General features: G+C 28.7%; 4 protein-coding genes and 1 non-coding gene across 13 annotated transcripts in view; 3 read left to right on the top strand and 2 right to left on the bottom strand.

Annotated features, from left to right (window-relative positions):
- The first annotated feature begins 49 nt into the window (after positions 1-49).
- Positions 50-5,434, top strand: LOC147908503 (uncharacterized). The gene is given in 5 exon segments (XM_087409353.1): positions 50-1,728; positions 1,963-2,218; positions 2,480-2,651; positions 2,830-3,164; positions 3,167-5,434. Coding segments are annotated over 5 exon segments (1,047 nt in total). The 5' UTR covers positions 50-1,516; the 3' UTR covers positions 3,239-5,434.
- Positions 5,435-6,514: 1,080 nt separating this feature from the next.
- On the top strand, positions 6,515-9,081 carry LOC105151197 (non-homologous end-joining factor 1). 6 transcript variants are annotated; one of them, XM_087409823.1, is made up of 6 exons: positions 6,518-7,078; positions 7,280-7,610; positions 7,693-7,852; positions 7,915-8,078; positions 8,156-8,198; positions 8,596-9,081. In XM_087409823.1, exons 1-5 carry the CDS (start codon positions 6,878-6,880, stop codon positions 8,161-8,163), a joined length of 864 nt encoding a protein of 287 aa, XP_087265949.1. In that variant the 5' UTR covers positions 6,518-6,877; the 3' UTR covers positions 8,164-8,198; positions 8,596-9,081. The 6 variants fall into 6 exon arrangements, 5 of the variants coding, with proteins under 5 accessions (XP_087265947.1, XP_087265949.1, XP_087265948.1 ...); XR_015546232.1 differs by having other exon boundaries at positions 7,915-8,198; XM_087409822.1 differs by having other exon boundaries at positions 8,156-9,081.
- Positions 8,618-12,140, top strand: LOC105151198 (leucine-rich melanocyte differentiation-associated protein). 3 transcript variants are annotated; one of them, XM_087409826.1, is made up of 4 exons: positions 8,618-8,758; positions 10,356-10,583; positions 10,823-11,210; positions 11,390-12,140. In XM_087409826.1, the coding sequence occupies exons 1-4, from the start codon at positions 8,756-8,758 to the stop codon at positions 11,467-11,469; spliced, it is 699 nt and encodes a 232-aa protein (XP_087265952.1). In that variant the 5' UTR covers positions 8,618-8,755; the 3' UTR covers positions 11,470-12,140. The 3 variants fall into 3 exon arrangements, with proteins under 3 accessions (XP_087265952.1, XP_011063056.1, XP_011063055.1); XM_011064754.2 differs by lacking the exon at positions 8,618-8,758 and adding an exon at positions 8,796-8,924; XM_011064753.2 differs by lacking the exon at positions 8,618-8,758 and adding an exon at positions 8,797-8,930.
- TRNAP-AGG (transfer RNA proline (anticodon AGG)) lies at positions 8,639-8,710 on the bottom strand. Its single transcript has one exon. It is a non-coding gene; the product is annotated as a tRNA-Pro (tRNA).
- A 2-nt stretch (positions 12,141-12,142) lies between the features above and the next one.
- The window catches only part of LOC105151231 (uncharacterized), a 62,842-nt gene continuing 58,981 nt past the window's right edge, over positions 12,143-16,003 (bottom strand). For both annotated transcript variants that reach the window (XM_087409818.1, XM_087409819.1), the window contains exon 18: positions 12,143-15,465. In XM_087409818.1, coding sequence (XP_087265944.1) covers positions 15,311-15,465 — 155 coding nt within the window. In that variant the 3' untranslated portion in view covers positions 12,143-15,310. The remainder of the gene's footprint in view (positions 15,466-16,003) is intronic.

The raw sequence follows: 16,003 nt of genomic DNA, 5'->3' as shown, positions 1-16,003 counted from the left end.
ATTATGGGTTCTTGAATTCTATATTATAAAAAGATGTTTCATTGAGATAATAATTTGTGGAAAAAAGAAATGTCCAGAGAGTTTGTCATATTAAAAATTGAATCGTATACCGATTTTATTTTCTTTGTTATTATTAATATTATTATATCGAGAATTGTTGAAAATTGTAAGAAAAGCAAGTATTTTGGAGAACAGATCTTAAAAAGGACTTTGTCAAAAGTCATTTGAAAACAATAATAAAATTTCTCAAAAATATTTTCCATTACAAAAACTTTTTTTATAATGCGCAATGTAATTAATATAATTATATATTTTACATAAAAATTCTATTCTGATATTATTTATTTTTAAGTCGTTTTTTATATTTTATTAATTAGTTAATATTATCGAATAATTTCAATGTCTCGGATACCTGAAACTTCAAAAATAGAGTTGATCCGGCAGCGCCGCCATCATCTTCGTCGTATAAGCCGCAATATTGCCGACTGAAGAAAATAAACCACCAGTGGCGTAAAATTTCATATTTAAAATTAATTCAGTGGCGCATTCATCGTGAAATTAACGCAGAGCATAATTTTTAGAAACCCAAAGAGATTGTAAATATAATTTCTTTATTTCAAATTTAATTTTACTGTTTATAAAAAATTTATATTATTGGGTTCAAGAGATTATTTTTTTATCATTGATATACTTATATTCGGATTTCAATTTTTAGCATTTTAATATGTAGAAGAAAAGCAAAAAATAGTTTTTTTTAAATAGTTTTATAAGTTAATTATTAAATTAATTAGTTTTTGATATATTTAACTTGATTAAAGTTTTATTTCTCTTAAAATAAAAATTCACGAGAAGAATTTAAAATACAGAATACTTTATATATGCCAGAAAACAAAGCTTTGTGTAAATCCTTAAGAGAACAATGAAGTTATCCCTAGATCGCAACCAAGATCACTTTCCATCAATCTTTGAAATAAATATAACCTATTTTGGTATAAAGAAGCAAATATTTAATCTTCTTAACCCTATTTTCAAAATTGTTTGGTAATATTGCGATTTTATAATACGATACGATAATAGTACGATGTAATGGATGAATTCATAAATATACAACAGGGACATAAATATGGTACCTGTTTATCCTTCTCAGTGATGGGCCGTAAAAAGTTTCGAATCTCGGTAATTATACACATCAATCGATGATTCCTTAATTAACCATTCGCTTAATCGATAACTCCATTAACAAGTAATTGTCTTCTCTATCTACACGAATACATTTGCGTTAAAATTCTTAGGTAATTATAACTATATACATATATATTATACAAAAAAATCTATAAATATAAATATATGATAATACTGTATATGTTTTATATCTATGTCTATCGTATGTTCGTATCGTATGTGCGTTTCCTATCGCATACAACTTGCGATTCCGTTAATTAATTAACAGACCTTGTCTGTCGAGGTGTGCGCAATTAGCGCCTCCCCGGAAGCGGGCGATGCGCCCATCAGTATTATGCCGTCAAGGAGAAAATACTCGATGATTTCCGGGACGAGGGATTCAAAAACTTTCCTTTCGCGACGAGATAAGAATCGGATTATTCGACATGCTTCAATAGTACCATCGGATTTGATTAATGTCGCGAGGGATTATGGAGGCGATAGTCCTTTGCGAAAGCCGTGCAATATTGAAAGTGAAGTAGATTATTGCGGATTTTCCTATTACAGGTATTGATTTGATCTTTTTATTAATGTAAAACATTAATTTTTATTAATATAACACAAAATGTGAGAATAGTGATAGAATGTATTTTTATTAATTTTAATTAAAAAATTGTAATTAAAATTGTTACTTTTGGTTTTTGCAAATATTAGTAAAGTTAATTTATTCATCATATTATTATTATTATTTTTTGTTTCATTTTATTGAGAAGTTTATAATTGAAGGAAGATTAATTATAGAATTCATTATAGAACAGACGGCTTTCAAGATGTTGTTCTGGTGAAAGATGTAGGCATATCCTGCAACCTTTTAAACAAAAATACAGTCGAGTCTGATATATCAATTTCAGGGGTTGAAAACTATCTTATTAAACAGCTTAAACTCGAATACAATGAATTGTCGAATATTACAAAAAAACTAAATATGTATACTAAGGATATTTTGAATAATTTATCATCGAGATGCAGAAGAAAAGAGCAACTCCTTAAAAAATTGGTATAAAATTTAACATTTTAATTTAATTTGAATTAATTTTTAAAACAAATTTTAATTTAAATATATATATATATACATATATATATATGTATATACATTAATTAGATTAGAACGTATATTTTAGAATGTGTATTCTGCTTAAAGTATATTAAATATATATACTTGTATATAGCTTTAATAATCTTAAGAATTTAACGACCTATTTAATAATTAAAATTAAAACCGGTTATTGCAACTTTCTCTAAGAAACTTTTATTACAGCATGTAGCTTCGAAGCATGTAATGGAAACACAATGTACAGATGAAATAGGAGAATATAATCCTTGCTTAAAGTTAAGATCTCGCAATGATACAAAGAGAAAATGTGGATCATCCGATATTGATTTAGATAAAAGTTCTGTTAGAAAGGAAATTACTCGAAAGAAAATGCATGGTATAGTTATTATATAGCTACAATAAAATCGTTTTGCACATCTTTTATTTATTTTATAAATAAGAATAAGAATTATTAATAATTAAATAATTAATATTAATAATAAATAATTAATTATTTATTTTAACATATAAAACTCTTTATTGTTATAAAACGTAAATCGTACATTTCTTCATAGGAAATAATACGGAAAAGCGATGGGTAGAGTTTAATAAAGCTTTCACGAAAAGATTTCTTGAACTCTCGTCGAAATGCAGTGGCGTGTTGCTTCGTAATTATCTGATAATGAAAAGAGAGAAAGTATCTAGTAATGCGTCGAAGGCTCGTTTAAATAAAACCGAAAATTTCCCGCTCTCTGGTAAATTGTGCGAGGATCGTGCAATGGATAGATCTTGTAAATGCTTTTACGCAAGCAAATGCAATCCTCTGGTGTTCACTAATTGGCAGGAAATATCCAAACCAAAAAATTATAGATCCAAAAGTGCGTTTACCGTTAACACTTCCGAGTTGCGACGAGCAGTCAATCGCAGAGATTTGACACGCAATCGGAGAAAGCCGGATTCAAAGACGGATCCGATAAATTATGATTATATTTTATATTAAATTATTTTGTATTATATATTTTTGTCATTTTTTAATATTTGTTTTATTAGTGATTGACTTTTGTATAAGTTACAATATTATATTTTCAACAACACACGAAATATATAAAATGTAAATATAATAATATATTTTTATGAAATATTTTACGTTTATTATTAAAATAAATATAATATTTATTAAATAGTAATTTCTCATTTTAAATTATAAAAATATACACTTTTGAAATTTTTAATTTACTCTATAATTTTGAGTAGGATGTTATAAGTTAAAGTTTAAGCTATTTGAGAATCATTATTCTCGAAATATCGACCTATCACAAAAAGACTGATCGATTAATTTAATATTCATATAAAACAAATATAAAAAAATGTAAGGATAAAAAAGGATAAAAAGGAGATTTAAATATTATAGTATAATGAAGTGTAATTATTATATTATTTTAGCTATTTCATTTCGATGTGTCGATTAAAGTACGATTGATGTGGCATCAATCAAACATGCACAAGTGCAATAATTCCAATCGATATACAGGATTACGTTCCAAAATTCAATTCTGTCGAGTATTATTTTATCCTTGTTGATCATTAAATGTTGAATAAAGGATACTCGGAATTGACAGAGCCAAGTTTTTGAACGCACCTCAAGATGTTCCTTGATTAAATCGCCAAATTTAAAATATGAATTCAGGACCTCAAAACAAACAATTTTCTTCTGGACAACTCAAAGGTATTGATAGAGAGAAAGCTTTTGCTTGCAAAGCTCGTAATTGTAACTCGTAGTTCGTAGCTATCATAAATTTTTGTCATGGCAACCGCCGATATTCTACTTTTTCCATTTTTACAAAAACATTAACTGGCACAATAATGTAGATTTTTGACAATTACTGGTTTGAAAATAAGGAGTTTTTGCAATAATGTGAATCCAGATACGGTACGCTAAAATCGCATTACCCTTTTCTTTAGTTATTAAGAAGAAGATAATATGACCTTAGCGTTTACCATATCTGAATAAACGCTATTGCAAAAACTCCCTAATATGTAGGAACAAAGCTTTAAAATTTTCAGATTTGTCTTTTATTTTTTTTAAGAAAATATGATCATCGTATCCATAATAGAAGAAAGTTAGGTGTGCTCTTGCGCGTACATTTCTAACAGCTAATGGCTGGTTCAACAGAGAAAAACTAATCACTTAGCACTTAGTGATTCTTTAATATTATTGGCTGCGTTCAGCGGACTCAACAGTTGAGTAAGCACTCGCTGCTATGTATTTTTCCAGATCTAAAATGCTGATTGGATGATCTAAAATTCTAAAAGAATACACCAATAACAGCAAGTGTTCATTCAACTGTTGAGTTCGTTGAATGCGCCCATTGATTGTTGCCTTTAGTTGTTCTTTAAATCTAAATGTAAGAAACTAATCATATTAAAGAATCACTAACTGTAAGCGCTAATCACTGTAAGCGCTAACTGGGAACCTATCATGGAACATGTCGGAATAATGAATTCCCATCGGGAATTTAATAAGAATCAATTGCTGAGCAAGTTGCATTCCAAAACGCATCAAAAAAAAAGTGTTGCAACCTTTCTGTGACCGGCTGTACATACATATACACATATACATATTTGCAGAAATGAACTGAAAATGGCAGAACCAATCAGAAAAGAGAACACTATCGCTCCACTTTCTTTTGATTCTCTCTACGGTGAATCGTTACTAATATTGCTAGCTTAGCGTTTTTTCCAATAGATTTAGCATATTTTCATATCAGTTGGGGTGCTATTTTATTTGTGCGTTTTTGTCGTACGACAAATTTTTCAAGCCTATTGATTGGCTAGAGAGATCTGAGGATCTCTTTGTCCTGTACACATTTGTCGTACGACAAAAACGCACAAATGAAAGAGCACCCTAAGGCCAATATTACGCGTCTGTTTTTTATCGTACGACAATTTTGTCGATTGGCTATAGGACAAAGAAATCCTCTTTGTCGTGCAGCCAATTGACACGCTTGAACAATTCATCGTACGACAAAAAACGGACGCATGTAATATTGGCCTTACGGATAACGGATTTTCTAGATTATTTTGAAAATAGAAACGGCGGATTTTTTTTTTAATAATTTACGATGGTCACGAAGACATAAAAAATGTCATAATTATTATCTCAATGAAAAAAAAACATTAATAATATTATTGAAACAAAGGAGGCGTATCTACATAAATATAAAAATTTTGAATTACATCATTTTTTACATTTCGAATAGTTATAGTGCATATCACTTTATTGTATAAACACAAAAAATATAAAAATAAAATATAAAAATGTATTTTCGTTTATTATACAAAAATATATTTTACATAAATATGTATAAATATGTATATTTTAGTCTCATTTATTCAACCGATTCGTTAGTTTCTTTAGCTTAAAATAGGCTCACTACACTTATTTATAAACTAAAACTTAAGTATTTATCCAGTACAGGACATATATATTTTTTGTAAATAAAAATCTTCTAAATTTAGAAAACTAATTTGATATCTAAATTCATATAACGATTTATTATTTTTAATTTATTTTGTATGTTTTTTTTTGTAAAATTAAGCTTATTTTTAGAATTTTTTTTATAAAATATAACTTATTTTTAGTTTTTCGTATTTATCTTATTTCGTCATTTATCTTATTTCCGGAATTTTTCAACTTTATTTAATAATTTACTTTTATAGAGTATTTTTGTAAAATTTAGTTTATTTCTGGATTTTTTGGTAAAACATCTAGCGGAATTTTGAAATTCAGAGAGTTGGCAACCCTGATCATTGCATCCTTGTTTTTCGCCAATGGCTGTATTCAGCGGACTCAATAGTTTAATGAGCGCTCGCTATTAGGGACTTCGCACAATAAAAGGAACAGAGAACAGAGATTAAGAATTTCAACTTATCAGAAATCATGCAATGTGGAATACACAGTTTCTGATAGATGAAATTCTTATTCTCTGTTCTTTGTTCCTTTTATTGTGCGAGCCCCTTATTAATGTATTCTTTTAGATTATCTAATCAGCATTTTAGTTCTAGAAGAATACATCAATAGTAGCGAGCGCTTAACTGTTGAGTTCGTTGAACGTAGTCAATGGGCACGTTCAAATTGAAGCGACTAGACTAGCCTGCTTGCCGAGCAAATGAACATAATTGGTTGTTACTTATAGATCCAACCAATCATATTCAATCGCTCGATAAGCATGCCTAGCCGCTTTGCCGTCTTGAACTCGTCCAATATTAAAATAGATGAGGTAACCGTCATGTCGCATAGTATCGCTTGTTGGAAAGCTCCTTATTACACTAGTTCAGAACTAGTTCAGAATTCTTCGAAAAAAAAAAACAGACCTTATTTTATGATTATCAATTTTGAATATCATTAGAACAATACTTTTGAAATTTTATATCTGTATAAATGTATAGATTTATGTCTAAATTATATAATAAAATATGTTTTAAAAACAATGTATTATAAAAATATAATAGTATTAATAAGTTGAACAAAACGAGATTATAAAGGTTACGTGACAACCTACATTGTGCAATATATAATCTAATCAAATCTTGAAACATCAAATTCGTTAATTTTTTGCCGTTATGATTGAGAATCATGATATTGATATCATTTCGGTTTATAACAATGGGCAGGGCAGAGTTTGGAAAAACCTCAAAATAAATGATAAAGATTATGTGATATGTTTTATAAAGGAAAATGAATCGAGAAAAGTTTTTCTAACAGATCTAATAGAAATTTGGGTGGAGACTCTGACAGACGAAACTATGTTTCATAAATGTCAGGTACTACGAATTGTCTCAATTCTATCTCATAAATATGTATTACGTATATAAATTAAATTTTTTATTCATCAATAAATGTGAATCATGAAAGAAAAATGTAGATTGAAATTTATTTTACAAGTAATAAGAATATTTTTCAATTTTCTAAATGAGATATTATATTAGCAATACTCATATATAATGAAACGTGTTAATTTGTAGACTATGAATCCTCTTTTAAATCTTGAAATTTTTGATTGGAAACAAGTGACACTGGATATGTTAAATGATATTCCTCAATACGTACATGCAAACGTTTTAGAAGTTACAACATATCGAATAGAATTACGAAAAGACAAAGAATTTGTAAAATTGAGATTTTCATTGGATCTTCTCAAAGGAACGCCACAACAATTTTGGGAAAGTGTGACTATGCCTTTCTGCTCATCATCGATGGAATTGATTCGCCGGCACATGATTCTGCTAAATCTGATTAAACAGAAGGATGAAGAAATAGCGGAATACAAAGCTGAAGGCGCAAAATTAATTAGAAGTACGCGTTTCTTGCAGTGTGTTATAGTATGGTATCACATTTTAAAGTTGAAAGTTAAACATTATTTGTATCTTGTATGTAGAATATATCGCTACGAAGCCATTCAATGAAGAATTGTTTCACACTGATGCTGCTGGATCAACTAATTTTGTAAATACTTTCCAATCTGTGATTCGTTTTTATAATGAAATAACCTTGTTAAAGTCACACACAAAACTAGAAGTATCTTCAAACAATGCAAGGTACAATAAGACATGTCACAAAGAATATACCAAATATTTATTGCATTTTCTATTCATTTTAGTAGCACTAATGACTCCAAGATTGAGGGAAATGTTCCTCTCGATTCGTCAAAGAATGATTCTACACACAAGCTAAGGCAAGATGAATTGAATAAACAAGGACCTTCAAAAGTTGAAGAGTACAAAGCAAATCTTTCTAGCAAAGCTTCATTTTCGAAAATAAGTAGTACGTCTCATACGATACGTAAGAAAAGAAATAAAAGAACTTTGAACGACTTTATAATGTAATTATGAAATTACTAGGTCACTAATAATAAGTAACCTAATATTTTACTGCAATATAAAAGTAAGTAACTTTGTGTTTTATATTTATGTTATTTGTGCTATTGTGTGATATGTGCTACATATGCTAGAAATACACTAAAAAATGATAAATTCTAAATTATATATATATATATATATATATATATAAGTTAGAACTTAAAATCTAAGGAATATATTAAAACTTACAAAAATGAAGTAAGAAGATCAATTATCTATATAAAATGTAATAAGAATCAATAGCAGTTGCTTTTGTCTCAGAATTCAATTCTAATGATATAAAAATTTAACAGTAGATCAATTATATTCATCGGTAAAATAGATTTGCCAAATTCCTTGGTTGAGATCGAGAATCCATATAAAAATTTATTTTAATATATTTTCTAATGATATAAATATATGTATATTTTTAATTGTTAAAGCTGTATCATAAATTTTAAATCTAAATGATTAAAAAAAAAATAAGGGCTCGTCCGGGATTTGAACCCGGGACCTCTCGCACCCTAAGCGAGAATCATACCCCTAGACCAACGAGCCATATGTTTATAGCGATGTAAATACAAGATATCCAACTTTAATGTTATGGTAATTATGTATACTGACTAACACACTAAATACACGCATATACGCACAAGGCGTTATCTATATTATTAACTGCGCGATAATTCTCACTGCGTGGCATATGTTCAACATGGCGGGCCACAGTCAGCAAGACTTCAATAGGAGTGCATTGACACTCGATAGCGGACGGGTAAACGTAATTGTTTTACAATTTTAATTGCACACAATAACATTTAATCGATGCATACGTCACGATACACTTTGGTTGATAACGCTACCGATTTACGTTTTTTGGTTGCACTCTTTTGTACTTTTCGTTATTACAATAAATGGAGTTCGATATATAATACTTGTATAATAATTTTAATATATAATCAAAAAATATGTAAAAAAAAGAAACGTGAAGAAAATGTAGAAAGTATAATCAGAAAAAATAAATCCTATATTTATTGAAATAATTTGTAGCAATTATATTTCTTTTTTTATGCAGTTAATGTATGTGAATCACTTGTGCTATAAAGAGCATATCAAAGATCATGCATTTTTTCGTAAATATAAATGTCTTGATTTCTAAACTTTATTTTCTTTAAACAAATATTTAATGAGAAGAGATCACTGATGACAGCATTTTAATTTTTAATATTAAATATTTTTGTGTAAGTTAAGTATCCCGCATAAAAATATATCACTAGTATCACTGCTACTGCATTAGTATCACTACTGATATTCAATGATGTCACTGTTGATATCAATAATATTACTACTGATACGCAATAATATCACTGCCGAGCCAGTAGTGTTACACTACTAGTGACACTATTTGTTAAATTTATTGCACTAATGACACTAGTAGTATATTTTTATACTGGATTATAAATCAGAATGAAAATTCTCTTAAATTTAAATTCATTTATTAAATTAAAAATAATAAACAATAAGACAGGAAACAAGACCGTTTATATTAAATAACATTACAATCCGAAGCGCCACTACGGTCTAAGTATTAAGATGTTGAACTAATATATATATTATTCAAACGAATAAATTAATTTCAGAAATAATAATCACGTGTCAATATGGTTGTCGACATTAACGCAATTAATCTGAAATGTAATAATCCCCCCCAAAATTCCCCAAATTAATCTTAAATTAATCTTTTTTCGCAATAAGTTTATTACAGTTTTTTAAGATTAATTTGGGGAATTTTGGGGGGGATTATTACATTTCAGATTAATTGCGTTAATGTCGACAACCATATCGACACGTGATTATTATTTCTGAAATTAATTTATTCGTTTGAATAATATATATATTAGTTCAACATCTTAATACTTAGACCGTAGTGGCGCTTCGGATTGTAATGTTAAAAATAATAAAAATTAGTAATTTTTTGCAATTAAATTTTTAAGCGACTGAAATTTGAAAATAATCTGAAGAAAATAATTTTAAAAAATATTATTTATTTTGTAAATAAAAATCTATTTGATAATTTATCTTATAAAATGCAGATTTTTGAAAGTAATTGCAATTTTTTCCATATTCTTCATTTTCTTTATACACACACATTCTTATTATTATTTTTATATTTTTCTTACTTTCATATTTATAATCGATAACGTAGGCATGGTATACGGGACAAAGAGCAGAAAAGATTCCTAATGGTTTGATGAGAGTCATTGGTCGCGATTGTCTCGGTTTGGATCTCTCATATAACGAATTGTCAACTATTTCTGGTATAAAGGATTTTGAGCAGCTTCAAGAATTGATCTTGGACAATAACAAGCTTGACAATCTCAAAACGCTACCTCATATGCCGACTTTGACTACTCTGAGTCTTAATAATAATAAGGTGCTCTACTTCAAAAATATTGAAAAAAGTAATGAAATCCTTATGAAAATTAGTTTCAAAAAAGATTTGTGAAATTTTATACAAAAAATTACTATTATAATAATATAAATATTATTAACAATATTTAATTTTTAAGTTATTTTTAATTCTTTTATTAATTTTTTTAACACATTATTTGTTACTAAGGACTTTTACAGAATTCTTTTATATAGAAGTCAAATAATAAACTTCGTTTCTAGATATTCAATATCGACAAAGCTCTTGATAGAATACGAGAATGTTGTCCCAACGTGGAGTACGTGAGTCTTCTGGGCAATCCCGGTTGTCCTGATCAATTGACCAATCCGACGTTTACCGATGAAGATGATTACGAGCGTTACAGGCTATACGCTATCCACATTTTACCTCCGAGTCTTCGCTTTCTAGACTCCCGAAGAGTTACTCAGCAGGAGAAATCAAATGCTAACACTCGCGGTAGATATTCCAAGACGATCAAGCTCATCCCGGAGTTGATTCGCAAGTACGTACCCAGTTCAACGCAAACCAATAATGAATTTGATGACATATACTTCAACATCCATTACACGCCATTGCCGAATTCGGTGCGCAATCCTCAAGATCACAAAGGTACGTATAGCAATCAAATCAAATTATGAAATAAATTATAATATTATATAAATTATAATTGGAAATTATTTTAAAACATTTTTGACATTAACTTTTACTTTTTAAAATTGTTCATTATATTAACAAATATAATAAGTAAATAAATAGTAAATATAAACTAGTAATACATTTTCTTCCAGGTGTATATGGTAAATGTAAGTATCGATATTCTGGCAAGAATTCAGAAGGCAACAGGTTCATCTCGAACAACGATCTTTAATCGAGAATTGCATATATATTTCTAAGCGTGGCCTTAAAATATTTTCTAGTCAGATATGATTGATATTAATGAAATATTATCAACACAAAATCTTTTCATAAATCTCGACATTAATAAACTCCATTGCCCGCGTCTATTGCATGATTAATATTGTATTATCGATATTGTATTGTATTATTGTACTAACGATATACTTAGAGATTTACTGTAATACATATACTGTAGAAACATACATATCAAGATTTATATTATAACAAAAGTTACATTTTGATCAGTAATTATTATATTTTAATAGATTATGATTATTTACTTTAAAATGGATACATCTAAATAAATAACGCATAACTGATAAAAAATATATTTAAAAGCTTACGATATATAATTTAAAAAATCATTGCGAAATATTTTTAAAAAATGCTTTTAAGAATAAAATAAAAGTATAAAAATTATGTAAAATGAAATTGATTAATTATATATATGATTGTAAATTTTTTTATGTTACGATGATTCATATTTTTTATTTTTTTAGATGAATTTTATCATTATTCAATATATATCGATTTAAGTTTCTTTCACTTGCAGGACTGATGTGATTTCTCTCGATAAGTATGATTTATGTTTATAACTTCTTATAGGCATTTATATTTTTACAATAAATAAATTATGCGAAATATACGAGTAAACGTATAAAACTTTTATTATCATGTACACCGACGAGCGACATATAAATAAATGTCTGTTTCTCTAAGTTTTTAACATTACATTTCATAACATTAATTGCTAAGTGAACTAACATATGTAAAATAACTTGGAGGCTCTATCGGAGTAGAAAACGCAATGGGTTATCATAATAAAATCCTCGATTTTCTATTGGTCCATAAATGCGCACGACATACAATTATCGTAACGACTAAATTTATTTCAGGAATATCGAAATCTTATATAACTACGTATATCTCAAAATTTATATTAATTTAAGACACATATATTGATCCTACGAAGGATAGTTGAATTAAAAAAGAATTTACACAGAAATATGATTTTATTAAATTTACGACTTCGATAAACTTACTCTTTCTACGGAAATTCGGCGCTTCAGTTTTCTAAATTTTATCTTTGTTAAATATGTATTTACATTTTTATTTTAAATTTCTCTCAGAATATAAATCAATTTCCTCTTAAAAAATTACATTCGAATTTCTTGACTTAAACATAATTTTCTTTGATTAGAATGAAAATTCGAGAATTATTAAATAAATTTCTTATTTGAAAGATCAATTGCACTTAAAAAAAAAATTATTTTTATAATTGAAATTTTTTAATTCATCTATCTTTAGCTCAAGGAGCTTACGCATCACACAAATCTCTACGTAACATTAAAGGCAGTTTCACAGTTCCCTTTCGTTAACCCTGTTTTTAGGAAGAGAGACAGAGAATCTTAAAGATAATTACAACGACTTACGATGTTATACTCATAAATAATTGAAGGTATACTAAATCAGTTAAGTACGAGTTCATCAATTCGAACCTTCGATTTATCCTTGAACCTTCGAGAGTCGTCGATACTTATAACACGATCTAGCGGTGCATCTAGCGCTAAATGCATAACTGACTATGCCAAATATTATGTTAATATTGGATCAGAACATTCGCATTTAACGCTAAATGAACGATATAAAAACAAATCGCCGCTGAACGCACACCGCGAATACGAGCCTTTACGATCGCCCTGGAATTCCCGGAGGAAAAGCTTCTTTAATTTTGGAAATATAATTATGAATGGCGAGTTTCCTTCGGGAATTTCAGTGGCGACGGATTCGATGCTTGCATATATATGTATACATATAAATATAACATCTACAAGAATGCGTTTTCGTTTACGTTGCTCGAGGAAGCGGTCGTATTTAAATCCCTTAAATACACCGTTCCATCATTCGCTCGTTCGTTCGTTCGTTCGTTCATTCGAGAGACTCGCTCGTTCCTATTGTTACACACTGGAAGCATCTTTCTCTCCAAGAAAGGAAAGTGTCCACAACGTTGTTCAGACGTTCCAAACGCTGAGTTTTTGATCATGTCTCGTCCGATTTATTTAGTAAATGAAGAGAAGCGAATGAATGAAGGAAGCGTATCCTACTTTTATAAAAGACCTGAGTTCTCTATCATATATGAATTATTATCACCGTTACAACTTCTTATTTTTCGGTGAAAATCCATTGTGGATTATATAATGCCTTACATGATATTAATCAAATTTTAAAATTCATAATCTTAAAATGTAAAAATATAACCCCGTCATTCATTTGCTTCTTACAAAACTTCTTACGTTCGTAATAATAAATGTAATACTATTACAATCTTTGCAGTAATTATGGATTAAGAGCACGTTTTTGTAAAGTTTAAAAACGTTAAACTATCATTCGTGCCGTTAGATTAATTTTCGGACTTTTTTTGGTGAGGTAGAATTTCGCGAAATTACGAAATATTTCGTGATTCAACGTTTGGAACTCAACGAGAGTTTATTCGTCGTTTCTTCGTTAATCGCAAAGAGCGCACATATATACGCGTACGTATGAATACTAATAATCATCTTGCCAATTGTTTTGGACGGACGCCCTTTTGCTTTCATCGTTTCGGACGTTTCAAAAACCTGACAATATTCTTTTAAGAATCTTCGATGTTTTATAATATTGCACGAATTTTAATTACACAATTTATACATCCAACTGAGGTTTTTTTCTAATCATAATTAAAAGCGAAAAGAAAAAATTATGAAACGCAAAGACGCAGCTTTAAAAAAAAAACAAATAAAGTATACTTCGCTTTGTCCTATTATAGAATTATTGATATATAACTATTAATAATAAAAAAATAATATTTTTTAGAGAAAAAATTGCAATAAAATTAAAATTAAATAAATTATAATATAATTTTATCTTGAAAAATATTAAAGAAATTTATTACAACATGAATTCGCCACAACATTTAATATTTGGCACGTCAATTGTATTAATGTTATATTATTACGAATCATAACACTTTGGGTAAAAGAAAATATGTTGAAAAGTAAAAATTAGAAATCTAAAAAACGATACGTTTATAATATATTTTCTAGTAAGCAGAAATATTTTATTTATATTTTAAAAGACACTTCGAATTTATTTCATATTTTTCTTAATGAGAGTATGCACTTTTAATTTTTGCAAATATTTTAGCATATACCACACACACATATCCTCTCTTCTCTTCTAAATCGTTAAATTTTATCATTTTATCGAGTAAATACAAAATAATGAAAATGATTGTTATATTTTTTTAAATAGCCAAAGCGAAGTAGCCAATAAGAATAAGAATCTATTTTTAAAAAATTTATAAAAGCAAACATCTTGCGCAACGTGTTCATTATAAATTATATTGAAAGGTTTATGAAAGAATTTTACGTAGAGAGAGCACGATTTATATAAAAATTAATAACGGGCAACGAAATTAGAAATAACAATAGATAGGGAACTGAAAATAATTTAATGCGTACTGTTTACATAATATGAAGCTCGGAACCGATAATGACGTATATTTCATCAGTCCAGGCTAATCTAGTAAACGATTTTTACGATTGACGGGAATTTTGCAGAGAATTTTTGCCTACATCCATTCAGGAAGATTAGACGAGTTCACGTCGCTTCCGAAGGCACTGATTCCTCGTTCGCAAATATTTAAGATCACGTCCGTCGTAAGCGCGACACTTTTAGAGCTATGTACAATCAACTTGAACTAAATTGGCGAACCGTTCCTCTCTCGGAAACAAGAACTGGAGAGAGTGCGCGACATTATCACGTTGCTGCTTTTAAGTACCGTTGTTCTTCCCGTGATTGTGCAAGTTCGGCCTTAATGTCACTGCGCCCTCGACCCAGAAATTTGGCCTTTCGAGCATGTTCTGCCAGAGAGACAACTCGCGACCGGTCGCATCCATCCAATCCACTGATTTCCCATAATGCTTGCCTAAAATGGAGATTTGCGCTTGTATTATTGCCGAAAAGAAATATCATTGTCAAATTTTTCGAACAGCGAACTAATCAATTTAGCGAATTGAATCAAGGAAAATGACATTTTATTAATTAAATCTTTGATTAGATTTCAAGAAGTTATTATTTTTTCTATCTGTGTGACAAAATACAACACAATTAATAAATTCAATTTGATTGTTAAGGGAATCCTAAAGCTGTCTATTACCGACTAAATCATAATTTTTGTATAACAATTATTTTTTCCTCTTTTCAGATTCAAAAATTCTTTTCTCCAGGATTAAAGTATATGCGTTAATGTGTATCTGTGAGGTGGAGTTTATGTTGAGAACGACAAAAAATTTTTCTTAAGATTTCAATTTCGAAATTTTTTTGTCGTTCTTGGAATAAATTTCACCTTGCAAAGCACGTAATTTTAAGGGAAATATTTTTTCTGCGTTTTGAATCTTAATTCCACAAATTCAGTATTGTTCGTTCAAGCAATCTGAATCCCGTCTTACGCTTATTTTCAACTT

Source organism: Acromyrmex echinatior, chromosome 9 (genome assembly GCF_024713525.1).
Source record: "Acromyrmex echinatior isolate Ae372 chromosome 9, ASM2471352v2, whole genome shotgun sequence".
Taxonomy (NCBI): Eukaryota; Metazoa; Arthropoda; class Insecta; order Hymenoptera; family Formicidae; genus Acromyrmex; species Acromyrmex echinatior.
The sequence above is the reverse complement of the archived record's forward strand: the minus strand, read 5'-3'. Positions and strand labels throughout refer to the sequence as shown.